The 23,348-nt window shown below is 57.8% G+C and overlaps 2 protein-coding genes across 2 annotated transcripts; one reads left to right on the top strand and one right to left on the bottom strand.

Moving 5' to 3' along the window:
• The first annotated feature begins 12,585 nt into the window (after window positions 1–12,585).
• Window positions 12,586–16,269, top strand: LOC119113994 (uncharacterized). The gene is made up of 3 exons (XM_037238230.1): window positions 12,586–12,699; window positions 13,970–14,078; window positions 15,270–16,269. The coding sequence occupies exons 1-3, from the start codon at window positions 12,646–12,648 to the stop codon at window positions 15,566–15,568; spliced, it is 462 nt and encodes a 153-aa protein (XP_037094125.1). The 5' UTR covers window positions 12,586–12,645; the 3' UTR covers window positions 15,569–16,269.
• Window positions 16,270–16,518: 249 nt separating this feature from the next.
• Window positions 16,519–22,437, bottom strand: LOC119113890 (centrosomal protein of 95 kDa). Its single transcript, XM_037238123.1, has 8 exons — window positions 22,311–22,437; window positions 21,753–21,885; window positions 21,070–21,174; window positions 20,649–20,800; window positions 19,222–19,337; window positions 18,820–18,931; window positions 17,803–18,125; window positions 16,519–17,203 (listed from the first exon to the last, which is right to left on the bottom strand). Coding segments are annotated over exons 2-8 (876 nt in total). The 5' UTR covers window positions 21,754–21,885; window positions 22,311–22,437; the 3' UTR covers window positions 16,519–17,136.
• Window positions 22,438–23,348: the final 911 nt, after the last annotated feature.

Raw genomic sequence — 23,348 nt, 5'->3', positions numbered from 1 at the left:
TGTTTGGAACTGAAACTGATTTTAGATGGCAAATCTCTCGACAAGGACGTCAATGAAAATTAATGTTCGTACATGTAGAATTGATTGCCTACATCCCATAAGGCTAATCTTCTACAGACCACTAAATTCCGTTGATTTACATATTGCTTCAGAAGAAACCGGTGTTACCATTATCACAACCCCGACGCCACACTTCCAGCGCAGGGAACTGAGCTCGGCGGCAAGGCAGAGAACGTATGTAAGTGCTGTACAGACCATCTCCTTTTCACGCACGAACGTTCCCAAGGCGACACATATAAATAGCAGTGGCACCATATATCAAGCGTTCATGCGCACACTTGTCTTCGTGCACCGCGTCGATATCGCGTCGCAGGGTCGTTGTCCGAAGGCATGACTCCTCGCGCCAAAAATAGCCCACCTCCCGGCCGCCCGGCAGTAATCCACGCTCGGCGCGCCTCCCTCCTGCCAATCCATAATGGTCCATGCCGGTGTGTTCTCATGGGTTGTTAATGGGTCGACCGTAGTCCACTTTATGAACCGTTCGTTCCATTGTGTGACAAACCAGGCGCGGGACGTCATTCCGGTGGACGGCGCGCTTTGTTGGTGTTGTGTGGTGCGCTGCGCTGCAGTCTTCGGTGCGCTCTTGTGAGATATTGTAGTCACCGGGCGAACCACATCGGTGAGTGTAGTTTCCGTCTTCATTTCCGTTGATGGTGATACTGTGACTGGACTTTAAACACGCCCTGATGGTAGTCATCAGCACTGAGATTAAGCAGATCACTTGAACAGGATTAATGCAGAGCAGCGCTGCCGTTGCAGGTGCCTGGAGTAGCCGCCAGTAAGATAACAACCACCGGGAACGTAATCACGCAATGATGAAATGTTTATATCACTTTTATTGGTCATTCGGTACTAATGGAATAGCGCGGGCGTTTTAATCTCAGTAAATCAAACCAAACTCTCTTGATGAGAAAACCCTGACGCCCTTCACCTATCGGCTAGGACCGTCTGAAGTCAATGACCTCGTGATGACACCAACCTTCCCTGCAAGGTCATTGACACGTCACACCGCTCCTTGATCGGCTACCGGGCTGAGCGAACACTACCAACAGGACCGCTTCGAAGATGGCCTTCTGTTCTATGCGTCTAGTGTGGGTTTTATGTGGGCACTTCGGTAATCTATTACCTGGCACCGCGTGATCGCTTCCATCTGTTCAATAATGTGGTGGTCATTCGTGCTTTACGACGTGCTCAGCAGCTGAGACTATACGAAGTCGCCTGTCTCTCACCCTGGCGGTGAGGATGGGCACCCCAGGAAATAGAGCCCCGGAAGCGTGATAGAGTCGTGGAAACGTGGAAGCGCGCAGGGAAGCCACTGCGCCACCGTCATCCTCAGACGGCAGGCCCTACAAGACAGAATAAGACTTTCAGGAAGGTGGCAGCACACCTGCTTGGAGCTGACAGAAAAAGCGGCTGCTGTGGCTCGCTTTTTGCGCCCTGTGGCGGGCTTCAAAGTGGCCGGTGACAGTTTTTATCATGGCTTAGAGCAGCCCCTGATGGATTTCTGTGTCCAAGAACCTGTAACAGTTATTACCATAACACAAAACGTCACGCGAATCAAATCTTGCGTGACACAGCAAGTGTTCTGTTCATCAGCGCGCATCAATGTTGACACTAACATTGCAGCAGTCGGTGGTGACACAACCGGTTGATGATTAAGAGAAAGGACTGGTGGATGGCCGAGGAGGCTGGTGGGTCTTAGATGCATTACTTGCATGCAACGCTATAGAAGTAGCGTAAAATTTCACAGTCTCGAGACAAACACTTCCGCCCCTCCCCTCCCCGCACACACACACGCACATTCACACATACACTGGCGCCGGCGATGTATCCTGCTGCTTAGCACCTCCTTTATCATTACAAAAAAACTAACACACTGGCAAACTATAAGTGAGTAATTACTTTATGCTAACAAGTTCAGTCCAGGAAGGGATTCGGCTTAATGCGCTCATCACGTAAAGTGGTAGCATTTCTGAATGTTTTAGGCAACAAGGTACATTACAAAATCGTCTTAAAATATCACACGGACATATATATATTTAACAACTATCGGCATTCTATATGCTGCTTGATCTGCATTTGATCACGTGACATCATTTGACCACATGCCATAAGCTGAACTCTGAGCAAGGTTGGGTACGACTACGATTATTGTCAGGACAATGTTGTTTGATGTGATACTGTTGCTTGGAACCAAGCTTGCGTCTCTCGCTAACGTGACCGTTTCCCCATACATTCCCGTGACCTCCGACCTGGATCCTCCGCTCTGACCGGGCTGAATGGCATATTTAGTTCAGACGCCGCCGACTGGCCAGCTCTGAGTCGGCGATGGAACAGAGCGTTACCCTGCACCAACGCGTCCACTGATGCAGTCGCGTCCATTGACATTACAGGATCGCCACAACGGATAGGTGTCCCTCCCCTCCTCAGTGGCAAAACTGGTCGCGTGGTTTTAGCACGCTACAGCAGCCCACCTACGGGCAGGAGCTGGACTGCTTTCCCGCTACTAAGTTGCGAATAACGTACTCGGGTCTGGATTACGGCTCCTTTGCCCCCCTCCCCCACCCTTCCCAAGTCCCCCCACTGGCGGCGGGTCTGCTCACCGCAGAGGGGACCCCGTCGGTGGGCCCGTCCTGCAGAGGGTGCCAGCGCCGCGGGGGCCCGAACAAAGGACTCGGGTGGAGCCCCGTTCGCCGCGCGGAGCCTCGAGCTACGGCGGCGGAACATCGGGGCGATTATGCTTTGACACGGAGGGATTGCAAGTTGCAACAGGGGCAGTCGCAGGGCTGCTCGCATACCAGCGTGATGCAACCCTTCCAAACGATCCCTCGCTGCAAGGGGAGTCCAGGATTTACGGATGGGGAGGCGCCGATAGCACTTAACGCCAGATGCAGCTCATCCACATGCAATTTCAACAAACCAGGTTCATTCCCACGGACGCGCAGTTTGTTATCTTCTTCCCTCCCGTCCCCCCCCCCCTTGCGGTGCCCTGAGCTGTCATCTCCGAATGCATGTGGTGGACGTATTATGGTTTGTTAGTTGAGTTAGAGGCGCTCGCTGTCCAGTTTGAGGTGAGGGGTCATCTGGGGTCGGTTTTTTACGACAGCTCGAGAAACAGCCTGCAGTCTTGGCGTCTGCATCGTAACTTGTCCCCAGAGCACGTCGGACTTCGTGCAAAAAGGGGGTCATGTGGTGACCTTGCGAACCAAATACCCCTAAAAACAGATGTTTACTGCCTCGCTGTGCATTGTCGATGAGGCACGCAGGTATCGTTTACTGCACGTAGGTATTGCGATTACCTAAGTAGTTAACTACTAGAATTCACAACTGAAAATTGGGTTATTTTATCGTTATTCTCTTACCCACATTCCTTTTAAACTATTGCGCGGATCAAGTTAGAATGTAACGCAATTCTCAAAGTGAAATATTCGAGATACTGCATGTCAAGAAACCACAGCCGCCGAACATGAACCGATGTGCTCGCCAAACAAGGTCACCAGTCAGTTCAGTGTCGCAGCGAAATTCCCATCGCGGCTTTTGCCGCATACTTTTATGCAAATTTCTTGCCAAATGAGGGTTCGGAGCACTATTATCGAATAGTCACGCTTCTTGTTGGTCTTCAGTAGATAGCCGCGCTCTGTCAAGTGGCTATGGGCCGTAGCCTGAAAATGTTTCTGCCCGCTCCTGCCGAGGTTCAGTCTCCCGAGGTTCAGTCTCTCGAGGTTCAGTCTCCTGAGACTCAGTCTCCCGAGGTTCAGTATCTCGAGGCATAGTCCCTCGAGATTCAGTCTCTCGAGATTCAGTCTCTCGAGATTCAGTCTCTCGAGGTTCAGTCTCGGACGGGAACATCATCAAGAGCCCGCCTACCGGCAGCGACTCAGCGACACCTGAGGTCATCTGAGGTCACCGACCGGTCATCACGGCCTTGCCAGCGGCAGACAATTTCGTCCAGGTCACTGAAACGGCACTTCCAGCACAGTAGCACGCTCTCAATGATCCTGTTGTTATTTCGATGCGTACTTTGCAGAACGCTCAGCGACATGAGCTTCCGAACAGTAAAGGCTGCGATTCATGAAAAGCATGCACGACGCAGCGTGCAAATAATTATCAATGGCGAGGCAGCGAGGGCCTTCCCAGAGCGATCCCTTCGAATTTTTCGTGATCGATGCTCGATTATCTGTCATGTGATGCGACAGTAAACAACAAAAGTCTTTGTTCTCCTTTTAAAGAGCGCGGTTGGATGGAGCCTTCGAGATCTTTTGACCTGTCCAAGCAGGCAGTTTTAGCACCCGAAGCTGCTGTGATTCACGATAACATTATTGTTATGCGGCAGATAATTGAACAGGCGCAGTTCTGGCAAGGCCGACGCTGGATGACAATGCCGTAAACTAGCGTTTGTGCGTAACTGGGGCGTTCTGCACCACCGACTCTAGCGCTGGTGCATTTTACGCTGCATGTTACTGTGCTGCGACTGCTCTGTTCTCCAAACTGTTCAATGACAGAAAACAAGCTGTCCCGTTACTTTCACCTGCATCCCTCCTTCCACCATTCATCTGCTTGGCCTTTTCACAACGTTCCCAACCTCTATTCACATTCAGTCATCTCAACAGGTGCTTCGTTAGGCGCCAAGATGCGTGGATGTGTTCCCATACCATCTAAAGACCACTAACCTAGGGTACCAGAGTCGCACTGTTGCGCGCCAATCCAAGTAGAGTCCAAATGGACTGGAGTTGCAACTGGAGAGTCCAAAACGCATCCGGTAGCCATAATCCACAAACGCGAGGCTGTCCGTCAAGCACAGCAGTTCCTTCAACCAGCATCCCACGTGCGCGCCTCACCGAGCCTGGGGCGCCAGAGCGGAGGGAGCCTCCGATCGGTTCGCCACGGGTCAGAAGCCGACCTCCGCTGCCCCAGCTCGGAAGCGCCTCGCCAGACAGTCGCATCACACGCGGGGGGCGGGGCGCCACCCATTTACCGTGCCGATGACCAACGGACACTGCCCGATTACGTATGCTGATTACATGCGGCGCAAACGCCTCGTCTCGGCGTTATGCAGTGTGATGACGGCGCGTCGTGCAGACGGCGGCGGCGCGCCCCGGCTCCGGCACGTGCTTGGAACGCCGACGCTGCATAATGAAGAGCCCGCCGGCGGTTTGCGGTCGTTCTGGACGGCCGGCGGGGAATCGACACCTCCGCCGCTGCCGCGGTGAATGTGAGGTGTGCCTTATCGCGATGGCGCGCCACACAGAGGGCAAACAAAACCGGCCTCTTTTGTCGAACGCCCTCCGAGCGCCGCGTCGCTTCCGGTTCGCGCACGAGGCTGCACCCTGGATCGAGGTGTCTACCGAGTCTACGGACACGTCATTGGTCATACGCTTCCTTCATGTAGACTCCACTTGGGCTGAGGTAGCCGAGACGGGTTTCAGATAAACTGTCAAACTGCCATCACTCCGTCTAGTTAAACTCAGTTAACGTAGAAGTAGGCAGGTTCAGGCTGAATCCAGAGCTGGCATTCCTTCGCACCCACTTCCGGTCCCAGCCCAGGCCTCGGACGGACTGTTCAGGGATGTACCCTGAGCTCAGGTCAGCTCTCTGCAGCCCAGCACCGGCCGCTATCGCTCCCGCCGCCAGCACCGGCCGCTGGCGCTCCCGCCGCCAGCACCGGCCGCTGACGCTCCCGCCGCCAGCACCGGCCGCTGACGCTCCCGCCGCCGGCGCGGCCGCTGACGCTCCGTCGGCAGCGCGGCCGCTGTCGCTCCCGCCGCCAGCAGCGCGGCCGCTGTCGCTCCCGCCGCCGGCGCGGCCGCCGACGCTCCGTCAGCAGCGCGGCTGCCCCGGTCGGTCGTCCGCCGGCCGCGCGCCGCCCGTCACCGGACCCGCTCCAGAGCGCGGCACTGGCGGCGCGCTCCCGTGGGAGTGCGGCGGGCGGCGCGCCGGCGCCGACCACACGTGTGACCGCGCCCAGTCAGTGGTGATTGGACACGGCACTGCAGCTCGATAGGGCCGGGGGACGGTCAGTCCGATCGGTCCGATGCCACGGTCAGAACACCGCCGGCGGGAGGCAGCAAGGTGTTAGAATTCAAAATTGGTGAAAAATGACGGTGCTGTAGTTCTGGGCGCCAAATAAGAGGTTAAGGTACTAAGGATTTTGCTGACAAGTACCCTGCAACTCTGATTGTTAAAGATGGGAACGTGTTGCGTGGGACCAATGGACGAACGCGGGCAAAAAGCTGGGAACCCAGGAATGTCGGGATTTAATTTTGTTGTGGGCTTTTAGCACGTGCGAGGCCGACAAGGCATACTGATGCTTTTCCTAAACCACATGGCCAAATCTTCAGAACATGAAGTGAATTTTTGTCGTCTTCACCACCTCAAAATAGTAATTCCCGTTAAACGGCTCATCTTCCCGTAAGGTTTGACATGCCATGTAAAAAGATGAAGAGCTGCCGGTCTTATTTCGGCCTCATGCTCGTAGTCACTCGCCAAACAACCGCCAAGCGTCACTGACGAGTTACATAACCTTGATGTTCGTGGCGTGACCCCATGTGTTCGTCAGAATGTCCAACGTTCGACCAATTGATTTACGCGACTGGCTCTCTCAGGACTCGTTAACCCTTTGACCGAATGTGATCCTCACGTGTTGGCTCGACGGACACTGCGATGATGCCGAAGGAGCATCGTGTCAGTTGCTCGCACACGCAGTAACCCAGCGCGCTTACAAAGCTGCATGAAGTCTCTCTGTCAAGCCTCTTAGGTGACCCCAATTGACTGACAGAGTACCCACGCCATCGGAATTTCGAAGGATGTCGATCGGATGACGAAGGATGATGATCGGAAGAAAATCGGCACCCTTTGCGTCCAACGTCCCCAAAACTCATAGGACTTCAGCAGCACGCTGCGGTCATCAGCCATTGCTCGAACTCACCGCCGTCTCCGCTGGGAGACGAGCGGGCGCCCGCACAGCTCCGGCCTGCGTCTCCTGTGCGGGACAAGGCTGGACATTTCCCGATGTCGGGGATTACCAGGGATAGTTGAACACCGTCCCGCAGTAGCTCTGTTCCAGGAGCCCTGTACCCCTGTACCAGGAGCTCCACGCAGGTTGCTGGCCAAGTACGCTCTGACCCAACCGAACAAAACCCACCGAAAGCCCTGCCCGTCCAGGTCCAACCGTGACGTGACAAATAACGGAGCTCTGGTGTGTTCTAGGATCTCCCAAGCTCGGTGGTCATGGCACTGGGCCGGCAGCTACTGCTCTGCGCAGCGGCCATTATTCCAGGTGAGTCCAGACATTCCGACATGGCCAGACAGCCGTGAAACATTTCACGCGATTTGTTGGGGCTATAGATATTCTCGCGTATGCCTTCTCTCAGTATCAGTCTTTTCGTAAATGCAGTCGTTGCCAAAAATGTTCCGGAACTTTGACGTGTCTTACAATGCCACGCTCGCAATGTCAGAACATGACCGTCCGGTAGTAAAGCTCCCCCCCCCCCTTCGCCGGGAATCTGCGATGCCTGGGGTGTGATCCGAAACCACCTGCTGTTGTGAATCGCCCTCATCGCGTCTACCATTGGCAGCGGGCCTATGCCACTGCCCAAGCCACTCCGCCATCGGGGCGGTAAGCGCAGAGCGCCTATCTTGTGACGTTACAAGATAGGCGTCTTGTCGAATGTGATCTGGAGTTTGCTTGAATGTCAGGCGGAAACACGCTGATGGATGGATGCACTTGTGATCCATTCACCTCATCCCGCCCTTTTTCAGTTGTACTATGTGACCAAGCCCGGCACTTCCCTCCCAACTGGGAGCAGAACAACAGCTGGGAACAGAGTAACAACGGCCAGCAGGGCAACAACTGGGAACAGAGCAACAACTGGCAGCAGGGCAACAACTGGCAGCAGGGCAACAACTGGCAGCAGGGCAACCACTGGCAACAGGGCAACAATTGGCAACAGGGCAGCGGCTGGGAAACCGGCCAGAACGGACAGCAGGGCAGTGGGCAGGGGGAAGGCGTAGTGGAAGAAGGGTCCGGCGGAGGTGACGGCAGCCAGCTGCCCTGCTCTGAGGCCGGGTACTTCCCCTACCCGGGGAACTGCGCCAGGTGAGAGCACGAGTGCGGCCGCCAGCGCCATCTCATGACGCCCTCTGAATCATCCTTGCACAGCAGAAACATGTAAGCTGTTATACTGGTCATGTCTGTGCCGACACCATCTTGGTGGACGTCTAGGCATGTACCTTGATTATTTGTTAGTATTTGACTTAATTGATCACGCTAAAGGATAGAACAGCAGAATTATGGCCCACATTAACACGCGCTCGGGTGGAGGTCAAATTGACTCCACTCAAAGGTTTTTTTCTGGAACGGTTTCCGAACGGGGCGGCGCGGCCACGCCCAATTTTGCATAACTGTAGACAATTGAATAGCGGATCGTCTGACATCAACAATTTACATGCACCTTGAAAAGTCGCTGACATATGGCAGGCAAAATGCAGGCCATGGTTTCAGCGAAGGCAATTTCTAGGAAATCGTTCAATCTGATCAAACAACATACTTTCTTAGGTAATACAACAATTGAATGAACAAATTTCATTGGCCTAGGGTCAGGTATGAAGGTCAGACCAAGGTCAAGACCAACCTGTTTTACCATTTTAGAGCCCGCTGTATGGGGTAGTTTCTGGCGCCCAATTAAATTTATTGATAACAAGAACCGCATTATACACCTGTGGATTTCTTACAGGTCAGAATAGGTCACTAACTTAAAATGACCCAGGTTAACATTTTGTTTTTAGAAGCATACTGCCTAGCGTAATCCTTGCCGCTTATTCAAATGCAAAACTCAAAGCAGTCCCGTATGATTTTGGTCAAAATGCCATTTGAAGTCAAACAAGGTCACTGACCTTAATGAGCACGTGACCTTTTGCTTAGAACAGTTATCTAGGTTCTAGGGACCCTTTAGAGACCAATCTGGAATTTGACCTTGTTTTACCTTATTTGATCCGAAGGTCATGACCTAGGAGCCTCAAACTTTGACCTGACTGAGTTCATGTATAGGTCAACACACCCTGTGAATTTGATGTTTCTGACTCTCTTGTTTTCTGAGATCTCAGCGGGGGGTCAGGGTGTCAAATCGACTCCCTCACCCGAGCGAAGGTTATCCAACCGGCCACCCGGGCGCGTGTTAAGTGCCCAAATTCCACTGACCACCAGCACGTAGCACATCGCCAGAGGCTGTAAGTGCATGTTAATGGTCGTCTCGCATATTTGTTTCGGTCGAAAGCCGTTCAGCAGTGCCGTTCCGCCGCCTGTCCGCCGGATGTTCCCGGCCAGCCGCATGGCACCTGACCAAGGGTGTGGCCAACGTGAGGGGTGGGGTCATGTGCCTGTTGGGCCATGTACCCACTATTTACTCACCAGGGCCATGTGCGCGGTGGGGCCATGCACCCGTTAGGACCATGTACCCGCCAGGACCACGACACCTCATCACACAGCGGCGATCCTACAGCACCCGTGCCAAGGTTGCTGCCCAGTGACTCCGCGGAAATGACCCGCACGCTGACCTGTGACCCCGCGAACATGACCCTCACGCTGACCTGTGACCCCGCGCTGCTCCGACAGGTTCTACCGCTGCGTAGACTGGATGGGTGACGGCTCCTGGTTCTCGGCGTACGAGTTCGACTGCCCGGCGGGCACTCTCTTCGATGACACATTGGACATCTGTAACCACCCCGACTGGATCGAGCCCCCACCCGACTGCCTGGGCGGAGCTGAGGGGGGCGCCGGCGGATCTGGAGGTTCCGGTGGATCGGGCGGTTCTGGTGGATCGAGTGGCTCAAGTGGATCAGGTGGATCTGGTGGGTCTGGTGGCTCTACCGGATCCGCTGGATCAGGTGGTTCAGGTGGATCCGGTGGATCAAGTGGATCAGGCGGCTCCGGCGGCTCTGGCGGATCAGGTGGATCTTGGGGTTCCGGTGGATCTGGTGGATCAAGTGGCTCAAGTGGATCAGGTGGATCTAGTGGATCGGGTGGCTCTGCCGGATCTGGTGGTTCAGGTGGTTCAGGTGGATCCGGTGGATCCGGTGGATCAAGTGGATCAGGCGGCTCCAGTGGCTCTGGCGGATCAGGCGGATCTTGGGGTTCCGGTGGATCTGGTGGATCAAGTGGCTCCGGTGGATCAGGCGGATCAAGCGGGTCAGGTGGATCCGGTGGATCAGGTGGATTAGGCGGATCAAGTGGATCAGGCGGTTCTGGTGGTTCTGGTGGTTCCGCTGGATCAAATGGATCAGGTGGTGCTGGTGGATCGGGTGGATCAAGTGGAGCAGGTGGTTCCAGTGGATCTAGCGGCTCCGGCGGATCTGGTAGCTCTGGTGGATCGAGTGAATCAGGTGGTGCTGGTGGATCGAGCGAATCTGGTGGTTCTAGCGAATCTGGTGGCTCCGGCGAATCTGGTGGCTCTGGGGGATCAAATGGATCAGGTGGTATTAGCGGATCGGGTGGATCAAATGAATCTGGTGGCTCCAGCGCATCAGGTGGCTCTTGGGAATCAGGTGTATCGGGAGGATCAAGTGGATCTGGTGGTTCCAGTGGTTCAAGTGGGACTGAAGGATCAAGCGTTGGTGGCTCGAGTGGGTCGGGAGGTACTGGTGGGTCACAAGGATCCGGTGGATCTGGTTCGGAAGGGGGCTCTGGTGGATCAGGAAGCTCTGGTTCTGAGGGTGCATCTGGTGGATCAGGGGGAAGCGGCGCTGAGGGGGGAGCTGGTTCTGGAGGAGGATCTGAAGGATCTGGAGGCTCCGGCTCAGAAGGAGGATCTTGGGGATCAGGTGGAGCGGGAGGTTCTGGGTCCCAGGGAGGTTCTAGTTCTCAGGGAGGCTCGGGTTCTGAGGGCGGGTCCAGTTCTGAGGGAGGATCTGGGGGATCAGGGGGCTCTGGCTCTGAAGGAGGATCCGGGGGCACTGGTGGGTCAGGGGGCTCTGGTGGATTAGGAGGCTCTGGCGGATCAGGAAACATAGATTCTATGGGGGGATCTGGTGGGTCAGAGGGCTCCGGCTCTGAAGGAGGATCCGGTGGGTCAGGAAGCTCTGGTTCCCAGGGAGGTGCTGGTGGATCAGGAGGATCAGGCTCTGAGGGAGGATCTGGCGGATCAGGAAGTTCTGGATCCCAGGAAGGATCTGGTGGTTCATGGGGCTCTGGCGGATCAGGAGGTTCTAATGGGTCGGGAGGATCTGGCGGGACAGGAGGCTCTGGAGGATCATGGGGCTCTGGTGGATCAGGAGGCTCTAGCGGATCATGGGGCTCCGGTGGATCAGGAGGATCTAGTGGGTCGGGAGGCTCTGGCGGATCATGGGGCTCTGGTGGATCGGGAGGCTCTGGCGGGTCGGAAGTCTCTGGAGGGTCAGGAAGCTCTGGCGGATCATGGGGCTCTAGTGGATCAGGAGGCTCTGGAGGATCAGAAGGTTCTGGAGAATCAGGAGGCTCTGGAGGATCAGGAGGCTCTGGAGGATCAGGAGGCTCCGGTGGATCAGGAGGCTCTAGTGGGTCAGGAGGCTCTGGCGGATCATGGGGCTCTGGTGGATCAGGGGGATCTGAAGGATCAGGAGGTTCTGGCGGATCATGGGGCTCTGGTGGATCAGAAGGCTCTAGTGGATCGGGAGGCTCTGGCGGGTCAGGAGGCTCGGGAGGATCATGGGGCTCTGGTGGATCAGGAGGCTCTAGTGGATCGGGAGGCTCCAGCGGGTCAGGAGGCTCTGGCGGATCATGGGGCTCTGGTGGATCAGGAGGCTCTGGTGGATCAGCAGGCTCTGGAGGATCAGGAGGTTCTGGCGGATCATGGGGCTCTGGTGGATCAGGAGGTTCTAGTGGGTCGGGAGGCTCCGGCGGGTCAGGAGGCTCTGGCGGATCATGGGGCTCTGGTGGATCAGGAGGCTCTGGAGGATCGGGAGGCTCTTCGTCTTCACACACTGAGTTTGGTCTGATATGCGGGCGAGAAGGCTATCTACGGCACCCCATTTTCTGCAACCAATTCTACCAGTGCGTGTGGAACGGCAAGTTCTGGACGTTCCTCGTGGCCTCCTGCGCGCCAGGCTTTGTCTACAGCGAGCAGCTGCAGCTGTGCCAGCCGAGAGGTGAGCCGAACAAACTATCCGCTATATACAATATCTTTATGGGTGTATGATCGGTATATGATCAGGGCCACTGGAATGATCAGACTTCAAGTTAAGGGATTGTTATTGCTCTGCGGAACCTAGGCTGTTTTCGAGCGATTCTCACAGAAAAGTGAAGTTGTAAGGCATGTGGCCTCATCCCTCCACGTTGTTCCGCGTTTAAAGCATCGTTGGTGTGCAAACTACTAACACGGCTTTTGATAAGTGTTCTCGATTGTTACCGTATTCCCGTAAGCTGTCCTTCATTTTTTTACCGCCACAGGGGCAGTGAGTCGGATTTGCCCTGGCCCGAATGCCGCTCGCCTTCTGCCATCCCTTACCTGTGCATCGATCTCACCAACAGGCGACGGCGAAGCGTGCAGAGACGGCGCGGCCCTGGGAACGCCGCTGGTGCCATCTATCGGCGACGGCAGCGGGCTGCCATCTGGGATGACGGTTGAGAGCGATGACACAGAAGTAATCAGCGGCTCCGGTGACCAAGTGGTAGGTGATGGTACCCATACCCTGCTCCCTGACGTCCACATCCGGTTATGGACAGACGTTGGACTGCTATTTCTCCAAAGGCAAAGAGGCTGCCAACATCTGACACGGATATTGACATCGCTTATCAACATCACCAAGCCTGGGGCGAAATGCGAAAATGTGACGATGTGGCACAAATTCGTGACAAGACTCGGCGAAAATCGGCCAGATGCTGCACTGATACTAGGCTAGCCTCTCCTCTCATTTCGTTTTTGCTTTCGTACCTTTAAAACACAGTGGGTGCGCGATGCGCTTCCGTACCGTGGGTTTTCTTTACCCGTTTCCATCGGCACGAATGCCTTAACACATTTCGGGGTGCCTTAGATACATACAAGGTATTTGACTCAGTAAATGTAGAAATAGCTATGCAAAATCCATCATGAAAATTACAGTGATTAAGAGAGGCATCAAAATGGGCACCTCTTCTTTACACAATACAGTTTCCGTTGCACGGCTGGCGGCACATTGCCAGCCAATGTACCTAGAGGTCGCGAATTAAGCCAAGAAATCGAATGTTGCGACAATGTGGAGTGAATTCGCTACCCGACTTAGCTCAGCTGGCGCATTTACGATATCCAGCAAGTAGTGATTCAGGTGCCGCTATATCCATTCGATTTGTGTGTGTGTGTGTACACACAGCATACCTAAAGTCCGGTCTCGCCTAGCTTGGCAGGCATCGTCCGGCCTCGTGTAGACACGGTATACCTAAAGTCCGGTCCCGCCTAGTTCAGTAGGCACTGTCCGGCCTCGTGTACACACGGTATACGTAAAGTCCGGTCTCGCCTGGTTCAGTAGACACTGTCCGGTCTCGTGTACATACGGCATACCTAAAGGCCGGTCTTGCCTGGTTCAGTAGGCACTGTCCGGCCTCGTGTACAACGGCATACCTAACGTCCGGTCTCGCCTGACTTGGTGGGCATTCTTACATCGCATGGTGGAATGAGGCTCCCCTACCATCTCTATATCAATTGCATGAGTTTCCCCACCACGACTCCTACGTAATTGCCCATAAACTTAAATAACGACGCAAACTAGGCCTAATCAGATCCGTCAGCTGGGTGCGGGACGTAACACATCACCGCGCGCCGCACGTGGGATTTTCTCAAGCGCGTCTGAAATAGCACCCGTGCTTCCGTGCCTTTCAACACTCATTTGGCTGCTGCACGGCTGTGCAGCTCGCGTGGGCGGTGTTCGCCGCTTCAAATGACCGGCTTCGACGCATTTTTCCCAGGTAACGGTGGGCGAGCAGTTCCAGTGCCAAGCTCCCGGATTCTACGAGTTCGAGGCCGACTGCATCCACTTCTACCGCTGCGTCTTCCTCGACTCCGGCGAACTGACCAGTGAGTGCGGCGGACAAGCGAGGGGGGGGGCGGGCAGGAAGGGGGGGGGGGGGGGTGCGGAGCGGGTGCGTGCCGTACATTGGCCTGGTGCACAGGTCGGCGCAGTTAGCACCCGTGCGCAGAAGCAGCCGGTGTAAACCGGCGCGGCAGGTAAGAGGAAGTGGCGATAAGCACATGAACATCGTCCCGATACCTATTACAATAATGCCTATCACCAACTGCCAGGGCCATTTCGAGACGGGACGCTTCTATAAGGCACCATGTGGGATATGACATGGCAGTGGCGTCGGAGGGACTCCCAGAACCAACGGGTTCAGAGCCAACCGGCCTGACCACCATACCACCGCCGCCCGCACAGGCCGGGATGCGTCGTTACGTACGTTGTTTCGACACCAAAGCGCTTGCACGCGTTAACCAAAACGCGTCCGCTTCATTATCACAAGAGCCGGGTCTAACACACCTGTCCTGACGCGTCCCTTGTATCCCTGGCGGTCATCGGACCTCAACGTACCCCCGCTGTGTTGGGGCGCAGCCCATGACAGCGAATAAAGTTCAACTGAGCCGTCAGCGATGTAACCCCAGCACGGTTATCACTCTATAGGCCTTATGTAGCAGTAGTAACGTGCAGACCCCATCCCGCGTCCCACTTCGCCAGCCGATTGTTACAAGCTCTGTTAACTTCTGTTTTTGTACACCGCGCCGCTGTTTGTGCTTTTAACTCCACGCCCCTAAATGACCCCACTTCTGCAGCGTTGCTTTATCACTGATAACCATTAAGCCGAGATGCGTTACGCGTAAGCACGTTTGCTCGGCCGATAACCGTCCAAGCCTGACTAGTACCTCGTCACGCAGCGCTGCTGATAACCTCCCACACCTGACTAGTACCTCGTTCCACAGCGCTGCTGTACCGCTGATAACCGTCCACACCTGACCAGTACCTCGTCACGCAGCGCTGCTGATAACCGCCCACACCTGACCAGTACCTCGTCACGCAGCGCTGCTGTAACGCTGATAACCGTCCACACCTGACCAGTACCTCGTCACGCAGCGCTGCTGATAACCGCCCACACCTGACCAGTACCTCGTCACGCAGCGCTGCTGTACCGCTGATAACCGTCCACACCTGACCAGTGCCTCGTTACGCAGCGCTGCTGACAACCGCCCACTCCTGACCGGTACCTCGTTCCACAGCGCTGCTGTACCGCTGCCCGGAGCGCTACGTGTACAGTCCGGAGCGCGAGCGGTGCGCGCCGGCCGCGCAGGCTCAGTCCTGCGCCAAGGACGCCACGACGCTGCTCAGTCTGCGCGCGCCGCCCAGCCCCGAGGACGTGCGCGTCCTCTCGGAGGACGACCTGGACTGGTTCTTCGCCCAGGGGGAGAAGCAGGTGTACAGGTTCAGGCCGGGCGTGGCTGCCGGCAGGCCACACCTCCGCGCCACCGGCGGATACCGGGAGATGAACGGGTACCGCCGGGCGCGTGGCCTGTTCTAGAGCCGGCTTCCGACTGGCGGCGCTAGTGCTGCCATCTCTGGGCCGCCTCGGCGAACAGCTGAGACCGGCCTGGTTGACAGCACCGGACGACCCATACGCGGTCGTGTTATTTGTTAGCGCGGCGCCGACGAGCGCGAGGGCATTGTCTGCCCCGCGGGGCCACAAACGTTAGGGCATAGTGGTCGAGGCATTCGACTTTCTTATCAATGTACCCAGACTGGTGCCAACTGTTTTAGTGTATGTGCGTGTGCGCGCGTGTCCCCGACTTGGCCACGCCCTGGCCATCGCCATGTTCTTTATGGGCTGTTGCTCACGCAACAGCAGCCAATCAACATCGCTCCAGGGTGCCGCGGTGCGCACAGGCTACACGCGAGCGATCAACGCCCCACTGGAAGACCCCGTTCGGAAAGGCAACACGCACAAGGGCGTTGGCCGTACCGGTGCGTGTAACGCTACCCCCTGGCTTACTAGCGGTGTGAGCGACGCGTGCGCACCGAGCGGACTGGAGAACGCCCGGTGATTTGTTGAATCCGAGGCGCCTTTGCACGTGACCTTCCACGCTCGCGGCCAACGATTCTGTGATAGATCGTAGCATTGCTCGTGTACCGCCGGTTTTTAAATAGCTTCACCATTACGACGTGATGCACTGCATGGGAAAGTTGTCAATAGCAGCCAACGGACAAATAAAGTTATCACGCGGACCTGACGGGTCTATCCATGTACCAACGCGAACAGCGTGCCTCAACCTCGACTGTCCTGACTGGTGAAAATGTGGCTGCATTCACACCGCGCCACTTCTCCGTCCCCATACGCGTTCAAGATAAGCCAGCTCTGCATCGCTAAATCTCTCACGTATCCCGCAAAAGTACCTTTCGGTGCTTACGCTCCCATCATACTTCGTAACTACCAGAAGTTAAGAAAAAACCATGGTCATAAAACGTAATATCACAATAATATTTAGCACCACGGATGCAGCAGTCGCCGCAATTCAAACAACAACACTCGGCCAGCGATTTTGCACGGGACCTTTACGTCGAGACCAGGAGCGGAGCACCCCATCCCTTCCGCTGGAAAACAGACCCGTCCACGCTGGTGCTGACGAACCATCAGCGGCTCAGGTGGCAGAGATGGGCGAGCACCAGGGCGGGACTGCCGCGGGGGCGCCGCGGGCGGCCCGCACCGGACGCCACACAGACCAGCCCGCCGCGGAGACCGGCGCGGACCGCCGGCCGCCACAGACCAGACCACCCAGAGCCGGCGGACCACGCCACGGCCCGCCGCCGGGGCGTGGGGCATCACGGCGGACCACACACGGACCACCACGCACGGCACACGGCGGCAAACCCCACACGGACGCCGCGACAGGGACCTGACCTCGGGGCGAACGCAGGGCCGACGCGCGCTCGCGTCGATTTGGCGACGCGACGCTGCCCCCGGCGCCACAGACGGGCGGAGAGACGCGGCGGTGGCCGGCGGCAGCTCGCACAGACGCGGGCACGAAGCGGAGCAGCGCAGACCGAGACGGGACGGGACGGGACGGACGGACAGATGGACGGCCGCCGGCGCCGCTACGTGACGCAGAACCTCCAGTTGGCCTGGTACAGGTCACTCCGTATGCGGTCAGCGTCCAGCTCCCTGCGGCACGAGCGCGCCGCCTTTGTGACGGCTGCCGGGCTGTTTATCAGCAGGCGAAGCCACCGTCACCACCGTCGGAACACCATGGCGCAGGCCGGCTTCGGTCAGCGAGGTCTCGTGAGGCGAGAACTGAACTCAGCCCTCCCAAGCATCCGCCCCACGCCTCGAACACCCGACGGCTTACGGTCCCGACCACGTGATCAGGCGTACAGCGGGCACAGTGAACACGGCTCCCGGATCGACAGACAGGATACACTGTGATAGCCCGTTCGTCACAGCACATCGTCACAGGATATACTGTGACGGGCTCGCCCGGGCTGTCCAGCAGTGTGGCCACTCACACAGACTGTCCATGGCCCAGCAGTCCACAGGGGCAGGGCGCACGGTGCCGACTATTGACGCGCTCAGCTGACGCACACGGTCACGTCAACAACCCTCCACGCAGCGACGACAGCGCCGGCAGAAGCCAGTAGCCCCCAGCGATCCCCCCCCCCCCCTGGGATGGAAAAAGCAGTCAAGAAACAGACGGGACCAGCGACGACGTCACTGCAGCATCGGAGCAAACCGAGCCAGTTCACCCCCACCAGCCGCTGACCGACCTGTACTGCGGCTGCCAACTGTTGACGATCTTGTCGTTGAGGCTGCGCACGTCCGACTCCATGTAGTCGCGGAACTCGCGGCGGATCCTGTCCGCCAGCTTGGTCTGCTCCTTCTCCGAGATCTGCAGTTCGGTCTTCTCGCGCGCCAGCAGCTGCGACAGGTCCCGGAAGTTGGCCTCGTAGAACTGGTGCACGCGGTTCAGCTGGCTCGTGTAGCCGTCCTCGCCGTAGAACTCCTTGATGGCGCGCTTTTCGAGGCTGCGGACCGTGCGCAGCCGGCGCCGCTGGATCTCCAGCATCTCCTCGAACACGGCCTTCAGCAGCTGGCGACGGACGATCGGAGTCAGTCTTGGGGGCGCTGCTATGCATCACAATAGAGCAATACAGTACATTGTAATCTCGAACAAATGCATACAAATGCATATATATATATATATATATATATATATATATATATATATATATATATATATATATATACGGGCCCGTTAGACCAGTTTCTTTCTTAGTTGTACACAAATTGGCTGCATAATTGTCACCAGCGGACACGACTTCAACCTACACAATCTTCAACAGCAATACTCATAAACAGAGGCGGTAATTTAAATCCCGACAATGATCTGTGACTGCAAAATACGAACGTAACGGAACTGAATAAACGAACCAATGTGAATCACCATACCAGGGTGAAACCCATCGCATTAGCTGGAGAACACGGGAGAAGACCGAAACCCCAATAGTCGTAATGGTCTGGGGACGACGATGACGATGTGGGGTTTTCAGACCCATCGACGGCGAAACGTCACGCGGCGCCTCATCTGGGGGTGGGGCGAAACGGACCCCAGAAGCAGCCGCGGGCAGCCGGGATAAAAAAAAAGAACCGGCGACTGCCGAGTAAGTGCAGACCACTCAGAATAGCACATCACCAGCAAAAATGTTATCTTAAGGCGCGCTCAATTCGGTCCGCCATTTGCCGCCAAGTGTGCCGACGAACGCACTAGCGGACCGGGCCCTCACCAGCTCCTCCCTGCTCTTGTTGAGCGCCATCCGAGACTGGAACTGCTGCTTGAACGAGTCGACGTACTTCTGGGCGCGCAGGCACGAGATCTTATCGTCACGCGGTTTATTCCTGTCGGTCAGGACGACAGTCATACGGCGGCAGCGGGCGGCGGCCGGCCGGCCACGGCAGCACGGACGGGCGGCGGCGCCGGTCACAGCAGGCCCCGCCAGCTGGCGTGAGCGGTACAGCCTGCCGCGCGGGGCCGTACGAGCCTGTGCTGGGCGCACCGTCGGTCTCTCTCCCTCCCCCCGCCCTCCCCCTCCATCTCGTCTGGCGCCCGGCCTCACCACCGGCCGCGCAGTCGACCCTGCACCGGAGCAGCGCGCCGCGCCGGGTCCGGCGCCGCCCCCGCTGCTCACCGCTCGCGGATCTCGCGCCGCCTCTCGTCGCAGATCTTCCGGAAGCGCCTCTCGTGCGTCTTATGCTGGTGCATGATGTCAGTCAGCAGCGCCTGCCGCCGCAGCACGTCCTGCCGCTGCAGCCGGTAACAGGACAGGACAGGTCAAGCCAGGTCAGGTCAGGTCAGGTTAGGTTAGGTTAGGTTAGGTTAGGTTAGGTTAGGTTAGGTTAGGTTGGGTTAGGTTAGGTTAGATTAGGTTAGGTTAGGTTAGGTTGGGTCAGGTCAGGACAGGGCAGGACAGGACAGGACAGGACAGGTCAAACCAGGTCCGGTCCGGTCCGGTCAGGTCAGGTCAGGTCAGGTCAGGTCAGGTCAGGTCAGGTCAGGACAGGACAGGACAGGACAGGACGGGACAGGACAGGACAGGACAGGACAGGACAGGACAGGACAGGACAGGACAGGACAGGACAGGACAGGGCAGACAGGACAGGACAGGACAGGACAGGACAGGACAGGACAGGACAGGACAGGACAGGACAGGACAGGACAGGACAGGACAGGACAAAACAGGTCAGGACAGGACCGGGCCAGGGCGAGACGGGGAAAGACGAGCGGAACAGGACGGGATACACGATCAGGATATGGCGGTCCACGACACCAAACGAAAATAAAGTCTCCAGCGTTAAAAATTAAAAGCGATGGTAAAACGGTCGCAATGTTCATGCACATCAGAGGCAAAATATCAATGATGCCCATCCACACGGAACATACGGGAAGGGAACATACGGGAACATACGGAACATACTAGCCCAGCCCAGGCCAGGTCAAACTCGCCTGACACAGGTCCGGCGAGGGCACTAAAGGTCAGGGGTATACCAGCACACGTCAGACAGACACACCGCAAGACGGGTCAGCTTTGGCGACATCTCACGATGTAAGACCTCCGGTCGGCCAGGACCGGCCGGGCCAAGTCAGGTCAGGTCAGGTCAGGGTACGGCCGAATCGCTTAGGAATTGTTCTGCAGGGTGCCAGATGCTTCCAATGCCGTTATTGACGGCTGATCGCATGAGAGGTGAATGCTCGGCCCCCATTCGGCCCAGCTGGCCCGCACCCCTGGCGGCAGGACAGACGGGGCGCAGTCCGATGCTCGTCTCGATGTCTGGCACAGACAGGGCAGACGCCGGCGGTCGACAGCTTGAGCCGGTGCCGCGTTGCCGGAGGTAATTACACGTCTGGAAACCCTGAACTGCCACAGATAACGCGGACAAATGAGACTGGATGTTGTTGAGCTTTATGGTTCAAGTTCCGGCCAGCACCGACCGGAAACCGGACTTCTTCACCGTGCTTCCGCGAGCCCCACTCTGTTCCCACCATCCCAAGGCCTACTAGATCGCCCCACTGAGCCGACAGGTTCCCAGGACAGGATAGAGCAGTTGGCGAGCTCACCCGGATCTTGTACTTCCTCGTCTCCATGGGCTCCACCATGCTCATGATGTACTTCATCTGGCGGCGGTACTCCGTCAGCAGCTTCCGCTTGGTCTCCTCCGAAACGTGCACGTACGGGAACTCGCGGCGCAGAAACTCGAACACGTCCGCCTCTGCCAGCAGGGTGGGTACGGCTCGTATCAGCTGACAGTGTCAGTCTGTCAGCAGGGCTGACAAAGAACCGCATGTTAGCAGCACGCCGCCTCTGACAGCACCTTAGAATAAATATACTTTCAGTGACGTTTCCATGATGAACATTGGGAACACATCAACACCAAGCGTCACCCTTCAGCATATGAGACACAACATCCGACCTATTTCGCCGCCAGGCGGCGCCAGCAGGCGGGCCGGCCGGCAGGCGAGGGCGGCTGCAGCCTCTCACCTTGCCCCTGCACCTGGACTTGGGAGTCGTCTGCCTGGGACTCGAGCCACTGCAGCACGCCGTCACTGCACACCGAGCGGCGAGACGAAGCCTTGCTGTATGACACTGAAACAGGGGAACGGGCGTGGCTGCTGGACCAGGACACGCGCCCGGACACACCAACGGACATGGCTGCTGAACCAGGACACGCGCCCGGACACATCGACGGTCATGGCTGCTGAACCAGGACACGTGTCCGGACACACCAACGGACATGGCTGCTGAACACACGTCCGGGCACATCGGCAGACAAGGCTGTTGAACCGGGACACACGCCCGGATACCGACAGAGAACACACAGCCAGCCACTGAAACGCGCCAGTCACTGAAACAGAGCACACATTCAGCCCCTGAAGCGTCCAGCCTCCGCTGCACGACACTGAAACAGCGCAAGCAATAACAAAACAGTCAGCAGTAATACGGCCTGCGTTCGTTTCATCGACATAGTCGCCCTGCACAACACTTCTCTACAACCACCTATGTCCCCACGCTTACCCATCACATGCGCGATCCCATCCAAGGCCACTATCACCATCTCTATAACGACACACCATGGCACATCTACGCAGGCACCACGCGCCTCGACCGCGCCCGGCGGCGGCGACGACGGCGGCAGAGGCCGGCCCACCACACCCCACACTCACTGCGGCGGCTGGGCTGGGGCGCGCTGCGCACCTTCCTGCGCACCTCGCGCTGCACCGTCTCCTTGCAGAGCTCCTCCCCGGCCTGCTCCCGGGTGGTGCGCGTCACCGCCCGCTCGCCGCCAGACTCGTGTATCTGCCGGCACGCAGCCGACGTCACACGGGCAGACAGGAGTAACTCGCACATCTGCCGAGACGGCGGCGGCGAGACGAGCACTCGCGGATAGCGGAGAGCTGGAACCGACGCTCACGGACCTCAGGGCACGAGGCGAACGTCATGTGGGGGACGGGCGCGACGCGACAGATCCCGGACCTCGGCTCGCGGGGCCTGACCCCGCTTTGAGCGACACCAGTGATTCGTGTGTGCCGCCGCCCTGCAGCAGCCACTTGTATCTACTCCACTGTCCGTTTACACCAGCCGCCAACGCTCGGCTCCAAGTCCATCCCCGTGCAGCCATCTCTCTACTCCCAGGTCATCCACGCAGCCTGTTCCGTCCCCCCCCCCCCTTCTCCACGATGGCTCTGACCTCTGACCTCTGACCTCGAACTCTGGCCACTGACCTCGGCGATGGTCTCGATGTTCCTGGTCAGCAGGCGGCGGCAGAGCGGGCGCCGGTTGACGCCCGGGTCGCTGGCCGAGCTGCGGTCGCTGGAGCGGCGCCGGCGGTCGCGCGCCTCGGCCGCCGCCTGGCAGGGCGCGCTGCGGCGCGGCCGCGAGTCGGCCCACAGCCGGGCGCAGGGGCCCCGCCGCCGCCGCCGGCCCGTCGTGTCTGTGGTGGTGGTCGGCTCCGGCGCGGAGCTGGTCGGCTCCGACGGCTGTCGGACGCGCCGAGCCGTGATGGCGGACGGAGTGGTGACCGGGACACGTGACCGTGGCACGTGGCGGTGACCATGACACGTGGGTCAGTGACTGTGGCACATGGTAGATGACCAGGGCACGTAATCGGTGACCGGGACATGTGGTCGGTGACAGGGGCACGGGGTCGGTGACAGGGGCACGGGGTCGGTGACAGGGCATGTGGCCGGTGACGGGGGCGTGGTCATTGACCGGGACACGTGGTCGGTGACCAGGGCACGTGGGTCGGTGACCAGGGCACGTGGGTCGATGACCAAGGCATGTGGTCGGTGACCGGGGCATGTGGCCGGTGACCGGGGCACGTGGTCAGTGACCAGGGCACGCGGGTCCGCGACCAAGGCACGTGGATCGGTACCCGGTCGCACCAGCCGGTGCCAACACCACCGGGGGACCGCGCCACACAGACAGACCGGCACAGCCGGCAAATGGCGGCCGTGGGGCACGGGGAGGTGGAGCGGCCGGGCAGTATGAACCGGGCAGCCGGGGAGCCGGCAAGGAGGACCACGGAGGCGCGGGCCTAAACACGGGGCAGTGATGCGACCGATGATGGAATCGCCTCCCCTTCTGCTTTCTCTCCCACATGGTGGGCACACAGCTAGGCGAGGGAACGGACGAGCAGATACGCTGCGGGCTGAGGCGGTACAAGCAACATGACGAGGCGAGGGGCTGTAAAAAAAACTTAAGCTAGTGAAGAGAAGATTGTATCGAGAGAACAGAGACAAAGTGATAATAAAAGACAAACT

This window comes from Pollicipes pollicipes, unplaced genomic scaffold, assembly GCF_011947565.3.
Source record: "Pollicipes pollicipes isolate AB1234 unplaced genomic scaffold, Ppol_2.1 Scaffold_7262;HRSCAF=8765_pilon_pilon_pilon, whole genome shotgun sequence".
In the NCBI taxonomy this organism is placed as follows: domain Eukaryota; kingdom Metazoa; phylum Arthropoda; class Thecostraca; order Pollicipedomorpha; family Pollicipedidae; genus Pollicipes; species Pollicipes pollicipes.
The sequence above is the reverse complement of the archived record's forward strand: the minus strand, read 5'-3'. Positions and strand labels throughout refer to the sequence as shown.